Source organism: Somniosus microcephalus, chromosome 8 (genome assembly GCF_052327205.1).
Source record: "Somniosus microcephalus isolate GS21.2 chromosome 8, FLI_Smic_1.0, whole genome shotgun sequence".
Classification (NCBI taxonomy): Eukaryota; Metazoa; Chordata; class Chondrichthyes; order Squaliformes; family Somniosidae; genus Somniosus; species Somniosus microcephalus.
This window is the reverse complement of record NC_140994.1, coordinates 22,124,667-22,141,304: the sequence shown is the minus strand read 5'-3', so window position 1 is coordinate 22,141,304 and position 16,638 is coordinate 22,124,667. Positions and strand designations below refer to the sequence as shown.

The window sequence follows — 16,638 nt, the reverse complement described above, 5'->3', positions numbered from 1 at the left end:
TGTGTGAGCTTGGAAATATTTTTAATCATCTAAATAGTTTTTACTTGTAATGCATGCCTTTATTTTGTGAAATATAGCTGGTATATATATTTTGCAATGACTTGGATGAAGAATAGAAAGTTGTATATCAAATAAAAACAGAAAATGCTGGAAATACTCAGCAGATCAAGCAGCATCTGTGGAGAGAGAAACAAAGTTAATGGGCTAGATTTTCGGGGTGCCGTCAGGCGGGGTTTCAGGTGTGTGGGGGGGGGGGAAATCCTGAATTCGGGGGTCCCGACACCATCCCGCCCAAAACCCCGCCCCACATAAGTTTCAGGGGCAGCGGGTACCCGCCCCGCACTGGGACCCGCCGAAACCAGGCGGGAAGGGATTAGTGCCAATTAACTGCCTGTTAACAGGTAGTTAACAGGCAGTTTTTAGCCTAATCCCTATTTTGAGGGGTTTAGTGTGGGTTTCCCGACGGCTCCAAACCACGCCAGGTTGGAGCGGCGGGCCGTCGGGTTGAAGGAGTTGGAGGGGTCGCGATGTCGGCGCTCAGGTGAGTGGTGGGTGCTTGAGTGCAAAGGTAAGTGTGTTTGGTGTGTCTAAAGTGTGTAAAGAACTTTTACTTACCTGTACTTACCTTAACAGCCTTTCTTCCTGTAGCTGTCAGGAGCCCATCAGTCAGCTGGAACTTAAAGCTGAATGGCTGCGATCTGTCAAAAGTGACAGCCTTCAGCTTTGAGTGCCGGTGACAGTTCTAACTGAGTCTGTGCAGAATGACTCATGTTAGAAATCAGAGTGTAACTATTTGGCAGCTTCAAACAGCTGTAAAACACTGATATTTCATCTGTCAAGATCTCTTGACAGATGAAATTGCAGTCTGTGACGTCACCTGTTGCCGGGTGGCCCTTAATTGGCCTGCTGAGCCCACTGGACGGGCTCAACAAGGTCAATCAAGGGAAAATCAAGCGGATTGGCCGGACATCGAAGTAGGCGGGTCAAAAACCCGAAAGGGGAAGTCCCGCCTTCTCCCCGACAGGTTCGCCAAAATCTACCCCAATGTTTCAGGTCGATGACCTTTCATCAGTTGTATATCAAAGTTGCAGATGACACTCGGTTGGGTGGCACAGTAAGTAGTGCAGATGGGAGCAGGAGGTTACAAAGGGGTATAGATAGATTAAGTGAGTGGGAAAAACTATGGCAAATGGAGCTCAATGTGGGGAAGTTTGAGGTCATCCACTTTGGATCCAAGAAAGACAAATCAGAGTATTTTCTAAATGGTGAGAGACTAGGAACTGTGGAGGAGCAAAGAGATTTGGGGGTCCATGTACACAAATCACAAAGCTAGTGGACAAGTACAAAAAGCAATCAAAAAGGCTAATGGCATGTTCATAGAATCATAGAATAGTACAGCACAGAAGGGGGCCATTCGGCCCATCGAGTCTGCGCCGGCTCTTTCGAAGAGCAATCCATATGTCCCACTCTCCCACTCTTTCCCCAGATCCCTGCAATTTTTTCTCCCTCAAGTTTTTATCCAATTCCCTTTTGAAGGCTACTATTGAATCTGTATCCACCACCCTATCAGGCAGTGAATTCCAAATCCTAACCACTCGTTGCGTAAAAAAGTTTTTCCTCATGTCACCTCTGGTTCTTTTGCCAGTCACCATAACTCTGTGCCCTCTGGTTATCAGCCCTTCAGCCATTGGAAACAGTTTCTCTTTATTTACTCTATCTAAACCCTTCATGATTTTAAACACCTCAAATCACCTCTTAGCCTTCTCTGCTCTAAGGAGAACAACCCCAGTTTCTTCAGCCTATCCACACAACTGTAATCCCTCATCCCTGGAACCATTCTAGTAAATCTCTTCAGTACCCTCTCCAAAGCCTTCACGTCCTCCCTAAAGTGTGGTGTCCAGAATTAGACACAAAACTGCAGCTGTGGCCGAACTAGTGTTTTACTGTATATGGGTTTAGCATAACCTCCTGGCTTTTTTACTCTATGCCTCTATTTACAAAGCCCAGGATCCCATATGCTTTATTAATTGTTTTGTTAACCTGTCCTGCCACCTTCAAAAATTTGTGCATAAATACTCCCAGGTCTCTCTGTTCTTGCACCCCCTTTAAAATTGTACCATTTAGCACGTATTGGCCTAGAAATTGGGTTGGGGCGCCAAAGCGGCGCAAAAGTCGCCTGAGCGCAGGATTTAGCGCAGCGATCGGAGTAATTCTGATCGCCAGAAATTCAGTTTCAGTGCCGCTCGAGGGACACGGGGCGAGGCTCGAGGCGCTCCAAGTCCCTCTTAGGGCGCTGAAACTGATTATCGCAACGCAACGTGCCGCAGCGCCACACGCTGCGGCACGGCACGCTGCGGTACTGCAGGCCTTCCTCCCACTGTTAAGGGGGAGGTGCCTGCAACAGCACGATCCCCGATCGCGAGTGCTGGCAAATGAGCCCGGCACCAAGGAGAAGTGCCGGGCTCTTGGGAAACAGCCGGCAATGCCGCGGGGGGGGAGGGGGGGGGTTAGGAGGCCGGGGACGGAGGTGCTGGCAGGCGGCCGCCGAAAAAGCGGCCGCCCCGCACCTCCACCTTAACTTGCGCCGCTGCCGGCATAGTAAGGCCCCGTGAACCGGGCGCGGGTAGCGAGCTGCGCAACTGCGGCGTTCGCTACCAAATATCGCGAACGGGGCACGAATGGGGCGCTGCGCACACCGATGACGTCATCGGTGGCGGCGCAGCGCAAAAGCCTAACGCCACCATTAGCGCCCCTACTGAATATCGCAGGAGAAGCAGCCAGTGGCGCTACAGCCACTGACTGCCTCTTTAGGCGCTAACAGGTGGCGCTACTCACCCAATTTCTCCCCCCAATGTCTCTCCTCATTCTTCCTACCAAAATGTAACACCTCACACTATTTTGCATTGAATTTCATCTGGCATGTGTCCGCCCATTCCACCAGCCTGTCTATGTCCTCTTGAAGTCTATTGCTATCTTCCACACTGTTTACTACACTTTTAAGTTTCGTGTCATCTGCAAATTTCTAAATTGTGCCCTGTACCCCTAAGTCCAAGTTGTTATTCTATATCAAAAACAGCAGTGGTCCTAGTACTGAGCCCTGGGGAACACCACTTTATACCTCCCTCCAGTCCGAAAAACAGCCATTCACCGCAACTCTGTTTTCTAGCCCTTAGCTAATTTTGTATCCATGCTGCTGCTGCCCCTTTTATCCCATGGATTTCAATTTTGCTAACGAGCCTAATATGTGGTACTTTATCAAATGCCTTTTGAAAGTCCATAGACAAACATTAACTGCATGGCCTCATCCACCCTCTTTGTTATCGCATCAAAAAACTCAATCAAGTTAGTCAAACACGATTTACCCTTAACAAATCCGTGCTCTCCTTTATTCGTCCATGCTTGTCCAAATGGCTGTTAATTTTCTCCTGGATTATTGTTTCTAAAAGCTTCCCCGCCTCTGATGTTAAACTGACTGGCCTGTAATTACCAGGTTTATCCTTCTCCCCTTTTTTGAACAAGGGTGTAACATTTGCAATCCTCCAGTCCACTGGCACCACCACTGTATCTAAGAAGGATTGGAAGATTGTGGCCAGCACCTCCACCATTTCTACCCTCACTGCCCTCACCAACCTAGGATGCATCCTATCCGGACCAGGTGACTTATCCCCTTTAAGTACTGCCAGCCTTTCTAGTACCTCCTCTTTATCTATTTTTATCTCATCCATTATCCCGACAACCTCCTCGTTTACCATAGCTTTGGCAAAGTCCTCTTCCTGGATAAACACCGATGCAAAGTACTCATTTAGTACCTCAGCCATGCCTTCTGCTTCCTCCAGTAGATCTCCATTTTGGTTGCTAATCGGCCCCACAGCTCCTCTGACAACCCTTTTATTGTTAAGATGCCTATAGAAGACTTTTGGATTCCCTTTTATATAAGCCGTCAATCTATGCTCATACTGTCTGTTTGCCCCTCTTATTTCCTTTTTCACTTCTCAGTACTTTTTATACTCAGCCTGATTCTCCCTTGTATTATCAAGCTGACATCTGTCACACGCTCCCTTTTTCAGCTTCATCCTCCTCTCTAACTCCTTTGTCATCCAGGGAGCTCTAGCTTTGGTTTCCCTCCCTTTCCTCCTTGTGGGAATGTACCTAAACTGTACCCGAACCATCTCCTCTTTATAGGCCACCCATTGCACCATTACATTTCTGCCTGCCAGTCTTTGACTCCAATTTACCCGGGCCAGATCCCTCCACAATTCGCTGAATAAGCCTTCCTCCAGTTAAGTATTTTTATTCTAGATTGCTCCTTGTCCTTTTACATAACTAATCTAAATCTTATGATCCTATAATGGACTAGATACAGCAATGCCTCCTTCCTCTTTGGGCAGGAAACATACTGATCAAGAAAATTCTCCTGAACACACTTCAGAAATTCCTCCCCTTCTCTGCCCTTAACACAATCACTCTCCCATTCAATATTGGGGTAGTTAAAGTCTCCCATTATCACTACTCTATAGTTCTTGCACCTCTCAGTAATTTCTTTGCAATCTGCTCCTCTATCTCGTTCCCACTATTTGGTGGCCTATAAAATACACCCAGTAGCGTAATAGCTCGTTTGTTGTTTCTTAACCTGTTAGCCTCTCAATCAAGGAGGCTGGGATATAAAAGGGAGGAAGTTATGATTCAATTGCATAGAGCCTTGGCCAGATCCCACCTGGAGTACTGTGTTCAGTTCTGGGCATCACATCTCAGGAAGGATATATTGGCCTTGTGTTCAGTTCTGGGCATCACATCTCAGGAAGGATATATTGGCCTTGGAAGTAGTGCCACGCAGATTCACCAGAATGACACTGGGGCTAAAAGGGTTAAATTATGAGGACAGGGTGCAGTAACCTGGCTTGTATTCCCTTGGGTAGAGAAGATTGAGGGATGATCTAATCAAGGTGTTTAAAATGATAAAAAGATTCGATATGGTAGATAAAGAAAAACTATTTCCTCTAGTTGGGGAATCCAGAACAAGGGAGCATAATCTTAAAATTAGAGACAGGCCATTCAGGAATGAAATCAGGAAGTACTTCATCACACAAAGGGTAGTTGAAATCTGGAACACTCTCCCTCATAAGGCTGTGGATGCTGGGTCAATTGAAACATTCAGGACTGAAATCGATAGATTTTTGTTTGGTAAGAGTATTAAGGGATATGGAGAAAAGGCAGATAAATGGGGTTAAGGTACAGATCAGCCATGAACAGACGCGCTACTAGACTGAATTAGAAGAGGGCCTTATCTCGGTTCTTTCCTTCCTGCATTGGAGATAAATTTATAGAGTATTGTCCAATGCCTTGGAATTCAGAATTGTAAATGTTGCCAGTCCTTCCTTCAGGCTCTGGTACTGTCCTGTGATTACTTCTTTTCTATCAGTTTTTGATTGTTCAATTTTCCATTATCCTTGTGATGCTGCATATTATTGCCCTTATACTTTTATTGTGAGCAGTAATCTATGGTTTACATGAAGCTGGCCACAGACTGATCCTTTACAATAGTAGCGAATTTGACGGTTGTCAGTCCTCTGTAAGATCATCATTAATACAGCATCACATGACGTGCTAGGGCTTAAGCTGCACCTGAAAATTCCTAAGCCAACTAAAACATTCGTGCAAAGTACCAACTGGTAACTTTACACACCCTTTCCCCTGCCTGTGGAACTGTGCCAGATATTGCCATTGAATGGACCTCTGCCAATATATGCAGAAGTGCAAATGCAGTTAACCATTACTTGCTGAACCAGGGTTGATGGCATGTGCATGTTTTACCTTTTTGAATAGAAAGTAATTGTCTTTTTAAATGAAAGGACAAAAATGCAGAAGTAAACTTAAAAAAAGAACAGATAGGCCTAGAAATTCACTAGCCTTAGCGCCGCTTTTGAGGCGCTAGAGGGACTAGCGCCAGAGTTATGGCCAGTTGAAAAATTCCCTGGGGCCCTAAAGCGGCGTTGCACCGGTAGCGCTGCGCCGGCACCGATGACGTCATCGGTGTGCGCAGCGTCCCGGTTGCCATGCCGACGGGCCCCAGCGCCGAAATTCAGTTGCGGCCGCCTCGCCCGTGGCAGCCGCAACTAAGACTCTGGCAACCGAGTCTTACACAAGTTAGCGCCGGCGCATTAAGGTCGCGCGGCGTCCGGCTGCTTTCCCGCCGGCCGCCTGCCCGCACCTCCCTTTCCGGACTCCTCCACCCCCCCCCGCGGAACAGATGCGTCTGGCCTGCAAGCCCGGCACTTGTCCGAGGTGCCGGGCTCATTTTTGAAAAAATCAAACGGCCAGCGATCGGGTGAAGGCAGCGCCTCCTTAACGGGAGGAGGAGGCCTGCACTTCCCCAGCCTGCCGCACCGCATCGGGTGCCGCAGCGCCGGATTAGCGCCGCAATTCGGCACTCAGCGCCCATTGGGAGGCACTCACGCTCGCCAGTAGTGCCGGCAGCCGTCTGGGCGCGGCGCTACTGAATTTTTGGCGCGCGCAAGGGAATTAGCGCCGGCGCTAAATTTCCGGCGCTAAAGCCCTGGCACGGCGTCAACTCAATTTCTAGGCCATAATGTTATATAAAAACAGAAAATGCTGGAAATACTCAGCAGGTTCGGCAGTATCTGTGGAGAGAGAAAGGTCATTGACCTGAAACGTTAACTCTGTTTCTCTCTCCACAGATGCTGCCTGACCTGCTGAGTATTTTCAGCATTTTCTGTTTTTATTTCAGATTTCCAGCATCTGCAGTATTTTGCTTTTGAGATAATGTTATAATTCGTTTCTTTACTTCTAGTTGTGGGCAGAGCAGTGGTGATTCACAATAAAGGACCTAGTGGAACCTTAATGGACTGTGCTGACATTGTCGCTGACTTTCCAGTGAAAACACTTGTTTTTCCAAATGTGAGCTCATTCAGCAGGTAAGCATTGGACTAAAATGGAAAGGTAGAAGTAAGATACATAGTATTACATAGTATAATATTTACAGCACAGAAACAGGCCATTTGGCCCATCAGGTCCATGCCAGTGTTTAAGCTCCACAAGAGCCTGCTCCCACCCTTCTTCACCTCACCCCATCAGCATATCCTTCTATTCCTTTCTCCCTCGTGTGTTTATCTAGCTTCCCCTTAAATGCATCTATGCTAGTCACCTCAACTACTCCTTCTGGTAGCGAGTTCCACATTCTTACTACTCTCTGGATAAAGAGGTTTCTCCTGAATCCGTTATTGTATTTATTAGTGACTATCTTATATTTCTGGCCCCTAGTTCTGGTCCCCCCACTGCAACTGGAAACATCTTCTCTACGTCTACCTTACCAAACCCTTTCATAATCTTAAAGACCGTCACCCCTCCGCCTTCTCTTTTCTCTCCGCGTGTTCAATCTTTACTGATGGGTATAACCTTTCAGTTCTTGTATCATCCTAGTAAATCTTTTTTGTACCTTCTCCAGTGCCTCTATATCCTTTTTATAATATGGAGACCAGAACTGTTCACAGTACTCCAAGTGTGGTCTAACCAAGGTTCTATACAAGTTTAACATAACTTCTCTGCTTTTCAATTCAAGTCTAGAAATTAACCCCAGTGTTTTGTTTTTTTATGGCCTTATTAGTGATTTGTGTATCTGTATCCCCAGATCCCCCTGCTCCTCTAACCCATTTAGTCACTTATTTTCCAAGGAGTATGTGGCCTCCTTATTTTTCCTACCAAAATGTACCACCTCACACTTATCTATATTGAAGTTAATTTGCCAATTACACACCCATGCTGCAGGTTTATTAATGCCGCCTTTTATTTTGTCACAGTCCTCCTCTATTAACTACACCACCCAATTTGGTGTCATTTGCAAATTTTGAAATTGTACTTCTGATTCCCGAGTCCAAATCGTTTATGTAAATGGTGAACAGCACTGATTCTTGTGGAACACCACTTCCCATCTTTTGCCAGTCTGAGTAACCACCTTTAACCCCTACTCTCTGTTTTCTGTTTTGTAGCCAGCTTGCTATCCATTTTGCTACTTGTTCCCTAACTCCACATGTGCCGACCTGAGTCATGAGTCTACTATGCGTACCTTATTGAAAGCCTTTTGGAAGTCCAAATATATTACCTCTACTACATTACCCTTATCTACCTTTTCTGTTACTTCTTCAAAGAATTCAGTAAGGTTGGTCAAGCATGAAATCCGTGCTGACTACTCTTTATTATATTTTCAGTTTCTTGATGTTTTTCTATTACATCGTTGAGTAAGGATTCCATTATCTTTTCTACCACTGACGTTAAGCTAATTGGTCTATACTTACCTGGACTTGTTCTATCTCCCTTTTTAGACATAGGAATCACATTAACTATCCGCCAGTCCTCCGGCATTATTCCCCTTTTCTAATGATTTTTTAAATATTTGTAATCGTTTCTCTGCTATCTCTTCCCTAACTTCTTTTAATATGTGTGGATACAATCCATCCGGACCAGGGGGTTTTATTGTCTCTAAGTTTGATTAGTTTATCAATTATTTGGCCCCCTTCTATCATAAATGTCTTTATGTCTTTTGTAATCTCTTCTAATGTCATAAATCAACTACATAACAAAGTATTCAAGATCTATTTAAAATTGTAGGAAGAAAATGTGAATCTTATTACGATTAAAAAATGAAATAATGAAATGAAAGAAAGACAGGTCTCACTCTGCCTGTCATAGAGTGGCCACCTGATGATGCCTCCATTATGTTACTAGAGCTTGTGTCCATGCTCTTTCCCTCTCCTTTTCAGACACTGACTATGCTTTAGCTCCACATTGGAACTCACTGCTGCTTCAAGCCCAGACTTGGAGCCTTTGATGGGACAGGTAGCAGCTTACTGTATCTCACTAGATTTCCTTTTTGCAAGTAGATAAAACAATGGTAATTTGAAATAAATGCTGGAAACACTCAGCAGGTCAGGTAGCATCTGTGGAGGGAGAAACACAGTTAATGTTTCAGGTCGTTAACCTTTCATCAGAACTGCACAAATCAAAACAGTGGTAGATTGGCGCTTTCATAATTTTCTTCCATTAAAAATCTAAGATACAGATCCCACAAAGTTCATTATCGATGCTTCTAAGTGACTCCAATCCACTGAATGACCCATCTTAGAAAATTGACTTTTTTTAAAAACCTGCCCATGGGTCCAATTGGCAGTTAGCTGGAGTCAATCCTTCTTCTGTTGCTGCCCCTCATCATCGAAAGGGAAAAGCCAGGTAGGGACCAGGAAAAGATGAAAAACAAGAAAAATAGGGTTTCACGTGCACATACCCATAAAGATATGCACTCCAAATTTCTTCCCCACCCCCCAAAAAAACCTTACCTGAATGAAAACCATTTGTTGTACAGAAACAGGAAACAATCTTTATTAAGAGACTCTTGAGATGCTTTAGTTCCTTTATTCTGAAATAATGTTTTACTTTTAATGGTACTTCTGCTTTCAACGGTTATTGTATATACCACATTGTACTTTCCCCAATTTCTATTCCTGCTATGTTTATAATAAAACTAAAACTAAAAAAAATGGCAGAAATGGTACTCGGAAAGTGGCTGCATCACTTCAATAAGCTGGCTTGGTTCCTGGAATAAATTCTAGTTAACATCAGTTACTGGGGAGATTTGTGTTGCAGCAGATGGTGTTTCTGCCACCAAGCACACTTTTACAACATTGCTTTCGTGCTTTGATATTCATTTTTAATGAAAATTTTATATAAAATTAAATATGCTTAATACCAGATGGTTTGGGAGATGGAATTGCTTCACCAGTTGTGTGAACAACCATTTGCATTTATGTAGCGCCTTTAACGTAGAAAAACATCCTAAGGCGCTTCGCAGAGGTGGAATCAGACAAAAATGGACACCATGCCAAAGAAGGAAGTATTAGGAAGGGTGACCAAAAGCTTAGTCAAATAAGTGGGTTTTAAGGAGGGCTTTAAAGGAGGAAAGGGAGGTGGAGAGGCAAAAGGGTTTAGGGAAGGAATTCCAGAGCATGAGGCCCATATAACTGAAGGCACGGCTGCCAATAACGGGGTGAAGAGAAGGGTGAATAAACAAGAGTCAGTCAGAGGAACAGAGAATTATGAGGAAGGGGGTGGGCTTGTAGGGCTGGAAGAGGTTCCAGAGCTAGGGAGGGGCAAGATCATGAAGGGATTAAACACCAGGATTAGATTTTTAAAGTAGTGGTGTTGGGGAACAGAAGCCAATGTAGGTCAGTAAAGACAGGAGTGATGGGAGAGTGGGATTTGTTGCAGAATTGGATACGGGCAGCAGAGTATTGGTTGAGCTGAAATTTAGAGCGAGGAGGATGGGAGGCTGGCCAAGAAATTAAGAGAAACTGCCAAATGGGTGCAGCTGGAGTTTAGCTGGCTAAAACCGCACAACTTACAAGCACAGAGCACCAGTAAGCTTCCCGAAGCTTGGACAGCTAGAACTACTCTAACAGTTAGTCTAGTAACTGGCTGGATTATCTGGAGCTGATTGGAAAGAGTCTCAGCCCCAGTAACAGTCCCCCACCCCTTCCAGGTCCTATCAATGATTCACCAGACAGATTAGGACAGTAACAATGCCCTGGAATAGTACGGATCTGTCTGGCTCGGGTATCGGATTACCAAGTCTCCTAACTCCAGGTGTGTCATTGTGGAGTCAACTCGACCTTAATGAGACCCCACTTGCAGGATGAAAATAATCTACTGGCAGTATTTTTGTACCAACTGATGACTTCCTTTGTAACGGATATTAAAACAGCTCTTTATTATTTTATTATAGATTATTTCTGTTATATAAATACAAGTTGATATAATTTAACAGTTTTCTATTAAAAGGTTCGCAGGTCAATGGACCCATTAGCTCCTTCTCTCTTATCATCTTCCTTTTCCGCTCTTCCCATTTTGCTCTCTCTTTCCAATCTTATTCAAATGCCTCCTTTTCTTTGTTGTGACATTTCTCTCTGTCCCAAAGCAGACGGAGATGAGTCTGTACTGGTTCCAAGCGATCTTTATTCAAGCACGTGCAGGGAGAGGCCCTCTTAGTCTGAGCTGAGATGGGAGCCTAATTTTTACATTCGAGCAGTTGGCTTATATACAATCTTATATCTTGTTTCTTTCACATCTTCGGGACTTGGCCAATTAATTGTCCAAGTCATGTACACTTAATCACATCTCCACAAAACACAACGGGCTAGAAATTCGGCTGTTAGCGCCACCGATTAACGCCTAAAGAGGCCGAGAAGTGGGGCGCTAGCCAATATATGGGTGGGCGCAGGGCGCCTAGCGCCTCGCCCCATATTGAGCATGCATTTAGTGCCGGCGCAAAATCTTAGCGCCCGCTCACGGGCGCAGGCAGATTATAACATCATTTGAGTGTGCAACGCCTTTTGGGCGCCCCCCTCCGTAGTGACAGCTTACCTGGAACCTTACCAAGTCGCTCTCGGGCTGGAGGAGCGTTATTTAAAGGGGACTGGTGTGGTTTAAAAGCGGCAGCCATTTTTGGAGCACAACTTCCTCGAGAGCTACAAAGAGTTGCTGAGCTGCACACAGAGAGCCATTTGACCACTGAGCCCGCGCAGGCAGAGGAACTTCAGCCTTCTGACCATCGCCTTGCTGTTGGTGAGCCTTAACAATGGGGAACCTTCCTGTGGGCACTTATTATGGGGGCTGCATTGGAGGGGAACGTCCTGCTGCTGAATCATCTGGAAAGGGCACTGAGACGCTGGGAGAGGGGGGCGGGCATGGCCAGACGGAGGAGGGCCAACAGACGTCGCCACAGCAGACCTTACGCTGGCAAGGTTTTCCGACAGCAGTTTTCCTACATGAACATGTCGGAGGAGCAGTGTGTCAGAAGGCTGCGATTTAGAAAGGAGGTGGTGACTGAGCTGTGCCAGCTGCTTCAGCCAGATCTGCAGCCTCAGATAAGGTGCAGGACATCTCTGTCGGTGGCTGAGAAGATGCCTGCTGGCCTGAACTTCGACGCGAGCGGCTCTTCTCAGGCTGCGCGTCAGAGGCTGATCAGAAGTAGCTTCCAGGCCCCTCTCACGGAATGCTTGCTGCCATTCCAAGAACATGGTGTGGAGATGCCGGAGTTGGACTGGGGTGGGCAAATGTAAGAAGTCACACAACACCAGGTTATAGTCCAACAGCTTTATTTGAAATCACAAGCTTTCGGAGCGCTGCTCCTTCTTCACCTGAAGAAGGAGCAGCGCTCCGAAAGCTTGTGATTTCAAATAAAGCTGTTGGACTATAACCTGGTGTTGTGTGACTTCTTACATTATTCCAAGAACAGGAATGGAACCGGTCTGATACCCCCAAGCCTGTGAAGAGCAAGATGCATGTAAATAGCAGACATGGCCATTGTATAGCAGACATGGCCATTGTAAATGAAGAAAGTGTTTCATTACACAAAATTTGGTTCCTTCAAACATGAGAAAGCTATGGCAACAGAAAGCAAAACTAATACACTGACACATAACTGCCTCTCACACCCAGGAGACTGTCCAAAGCATAAATCACATTCCGACCATCTTCCTTGGCCTTGATTCCACTGCGCCAACCAAAGCATCCAATGCCCCATCAGTGAGGTGTTCCGCCCTCTGCCTCACCCTTTCCATGTCTTGCTAGGCTGGTGCACCACAGGTAGGCTCCCACCGATTTGAAGGCCTACAAGGCAGTGAGTGTGTCTGGTGATGCCAATTGACCTGCCCCTTTAAGAGCTGGCCGGCGCCAGTGTGTCTCAGGGAAAGTGATTATTGACAGCACCTGCGCTGCGCCCCACCGCCGCGAAATTGGGTTGCGCTGCCGGGTTAGCGCCTTAGGAGTCTCGTGCAGCGCCTGATTTAGCGCCACAATCACCTTCAGGGGCGCTGCAACCCAATATCGCGCTAGGTGGCGCTAAACTTTGCACTTCGCCAGGACTAGCGCCCCAAACGGGACGATACCGAATTTCTAGCCCATCTTGTTTATCTCATTTGCCCTGTTTCCACATCTGCCATTGTTCTATCCAATTTACGTACGCTTAACCTCATCTTCGCAAATCACATCTTGGTGGCCCATTGTTCAGTGCATGGCCTCTTTGCCTTCTTTCGCTCACCCAATCATCGTGTAATATGCTTTTTTCAACTGTCTTATGGGGAGAGCGCGGGAATATGGTATTGAGATAGAGGATCAGCCATGATCATATTGAATGGTGGAGCAGGCTCGAAGGGCTGAATGGCCTATTCCTGCTTCTGTCTTTCTGCCGACTTCTCCTTTATAACATCAGCCAGCTAGTCAGTTAAGCCGCTAATCTATCTTTTAACCCCTTCATCTTCAATTCTGAAGTTACATACCTGAAACATCAAAACTTGTCATTTTTATTTTCTCTTTAAATATCCTGACTGACCTGCTATATATTTCCAGCATTTTCTGTTTTGATATCACATTAACCTAGAATGACATAAAATTTATGGCACAGAAACAGGTCATTCAGCTCAACTAGTTTATGCTAGTGTTTATGCTCCACACGAGCCTCCTCCCTCTCTATTTACTTCATCTCACCCTATCAACATATCATGAATGTATAATTGTTCAGAGACCCTGGATACTGCTAAAATTCTATTGGTTTCAGTCTTTAGCGTTTGAAAGATACTAGCCATTTGTGTTCGAAAGTACTTTTGAATTGTAGTCACGATTGTAATGTAGGAGACGTGTCAGCTAATTTGCGCACACCAAGCTCCTACAAACAGCAATCAGATAATGCCCAGATAATCTGTTTTTTAGTGATATTGGTTGAGGGATAAATAATGGCCAGGACACCGGGGAGAACTCCCCTGCTCTTCTGCAAAATAGTGCCATGGAATCTTTTATGTCCACCTCAGAGAGCAGAAATTCCCAAGCACTAACATCCCTCAACTTGATGAGAATAATAATAGACAAGTGGTTGCACATATAACCATTGTTATATAGGGAGATAGGAACAGGAAGAGGCCATTCAGCCCCTCAAGCCTGTTGTAGTTCTCATTCAATACAGAGCTGTACCCTTTTTGAACAGTAAGGGAGTGATGGGTTATGGGGAGCGAGCAGGGAAATGGAGCTGAGCCCAAGATCAGATCAGCCATGATCTCATTAAATGGCGGAGCAGGCTCGAGTGGCCAAATGGCCTACTCTTGCTCCTATTTCTTATGTTCTTAACAGAAAGAAGTGTATGACATTAAAAAAGAGTTTAACATACATAGGACTAGAAATTGGTATGCATTGCACCCGTTTTTTGGTCGTAAACTGGGCGCAAAGCAGGCCAGTTTAGCAGTGGAACGGCCTGCGCCCATTTTGCACAGGTGTTGGTGTCCCGGGTGGATGCCTAAAACAGGTGGTAGGCCTGTAAATGAGGAGCATAATCGAACTCTTATGCTCACTCCTCATACCCTTTAATATTCCTCTTTTTCAAACAACTAATTCCTTTTTAAAATAATTTGTAGACTTTACATTGAGAGAATTCTATATTCTAACCATCCTTTTGTGAAGAAATATTTTCTAACCTCCCTATGAATTCTTTCTGTGATTATATTAAATGTGTGCCTTCTCACTGACAAATGGAAACATTGGCCCAGAAATTCAGGTCGGGGGCTTCCCACGGCTGCAAGCCCCTGACCTGCACTTATCTAGCGCGCCGGCCGTTGAGCTGTGGGCCCACGTGGGATTCAGATCCTGGGCCTCCTCCAACTGCCGGCGTGCAGTGCTTGCGTATCCCATGGGCGCAGTTAGTTCGATGCGTCCCCTGGGATCACGTGGGCCATGGAGAGCCAATGGTAGCAGGGAATGCTTCATTCATAAGTTTGACAGGAAGAGCTGTCAAACCTATAAATACTATAAGCCCCAAAACATCACTAAAACTTCAAATAATTTTTTTTTTAATCACATTTTTAAAATAACTATAAATTACATGAAATAACTATTTTAAACAATAATTTAAATTTTTGAAAAAATTAATTACATTTTCTAAAGGGGCTAAAAATAAACTTACCTTTCTTTAAAGCATTTAAAAATAATAAACCTGTGGAAAAAATGTTTTAATTTGAATTAATTCACCACTTACCTTGTTAAAAGCAGGCCTTGCGCCTGCTTTTTAAAAGTGTAACTGCTGGAGACTTACCCTCCCGGAGAAACCTGCAAAAAAAACGTAAGTTCGATGCACACGCGCTGCCTCTCCGGCACACGCGTTCCACCTGTCAACCCCTTCTTTCAGGGGAACGGAAGTGCCGGTTTCCCGCGCATGCGCAGTGCACGCACGAAACTGGCACTTTCGTTGGGCCTACGCGTGAGTACCCCGTGCGTACTCACGCATTGGGACCCGAATTTCTGGGCCATTAATATATTACTATTTACCTTATCGTCGTGAAGTCATTCTTTTACCTTCTTAGCTGAAGTGAAAAAAAGCCCTAACTTGAATATGAGTTTGAAACCAGACAGATTTGATAAGTTCTCCTTCTGCCCTTATGTGAAACAGATTTAGGTCAATCTCAGTTCAGTTCCTAGTAGATGTGAGTCCACAGCTTAAAGCTCCCGATGGTTCGGCATTTAACTATCAGGATTTGCCAGTGTCACAAGCTGCACACTGAACATAATAAATTGAAATGTGTTTCTCTTTCTAGGTATGAATTCCGCAGTACCGTCGCTGATGTTCTGGGGATTCCTGTCTGGAGATTAACCATTTTACCAGGGGGTCCATCTGCAGCCAGCACAGAGGGATGCCAGAAAATCACCTTCTACATGGCAGGCAAGTTTTCCAACACATTCTATTGAACAGTTGCAATATTTATGCGAGAAAAAGAAAATATTCTAAAGGTGTCTCAATAATCTTGTCTTCAGTTAGCTCTGCTAACTCTTTTCCCAATCCCAGCTTCGTGTCTGAATTTATTCCTGTCCCACCCTTAGTGAAGATGTTTTACTAAACTAAAGGAACTATCTAATTGTTAGTTGTTGTTGCAACCTACAGAGTAAAAGGATTTTACGTAATACCAGCAAGTGCAGTAAGTCCAATGCAAAAACATTTAAATGATTGGGTTCAGGTAGGAAAAATAATAAAGTGCATTTTCTTTCAAGGATATTTACTTGCGTTCTAAACCAACAATACCATCAACCATAAATAGTAAACATTCCAGTTATTTTTGGTACATTTCCAAGGTGAGGTATTATGGATGATGTGTTTGCGAGGGGAAACACACATTTCCTGCCACTGCTGAACACACTGGGGTGAATATTCACTTTTGCTGCCGGGCAGTAGCGGATTGGCTGCCTGCTTTACACACTGCCCGATTTATGTTTCCATTTGGGAAGGAAAATCAGGCGGAATGTAAAACATGCAGCCAATCCGCTTCGCTCCGGCAGTTAAAGTGAAAGCTCATCCCACTATTTCCATACACTGCCTGTCATGAAGCTGTTACCTGTTTGAGGCAGTCTACCTGGAACAATGTCAAACTACAAACAAAACACACACGGAAAGAAAAATAATAATATACGTTAGTTAACCATGTGTAAAGAGAAACTTCAAAAAGCACCAGCTGCACTGTACGTAAGTAAATAACTTCATTCAAGGTTAAAATACAAAAGAACGTCAGCTTTTGAAGTGGCATGTGTTAAGCTGCTTCT

General features: G+C 44.9%; 1 protein-coding gene across 1 annotated transcript in view; it reads left to right on the top strand.

Moving 5' to 3' along the window:
- The window catches only part of cusr (Copper-only SOD repeat protein), a 133,154-nt gene that overhangs the window by 95,317 nt on the left and 21,199 nt on the right, over positions 1-16,638 (top strand). The window contains exons 7-8 of the mRNA XM_085994329.1: positions 6,809-6,932; positions 15,642-15,766. Of these exons, the coding sequence (XP_085850455.1) occupies positions 6,809-6,932; positions 15,642-15,766 (249 nt within the window). The remainder of the gene's footprint in view (positions 1-6,808; positions 6,933-15,641; positions 15,767-16,638) is intronic.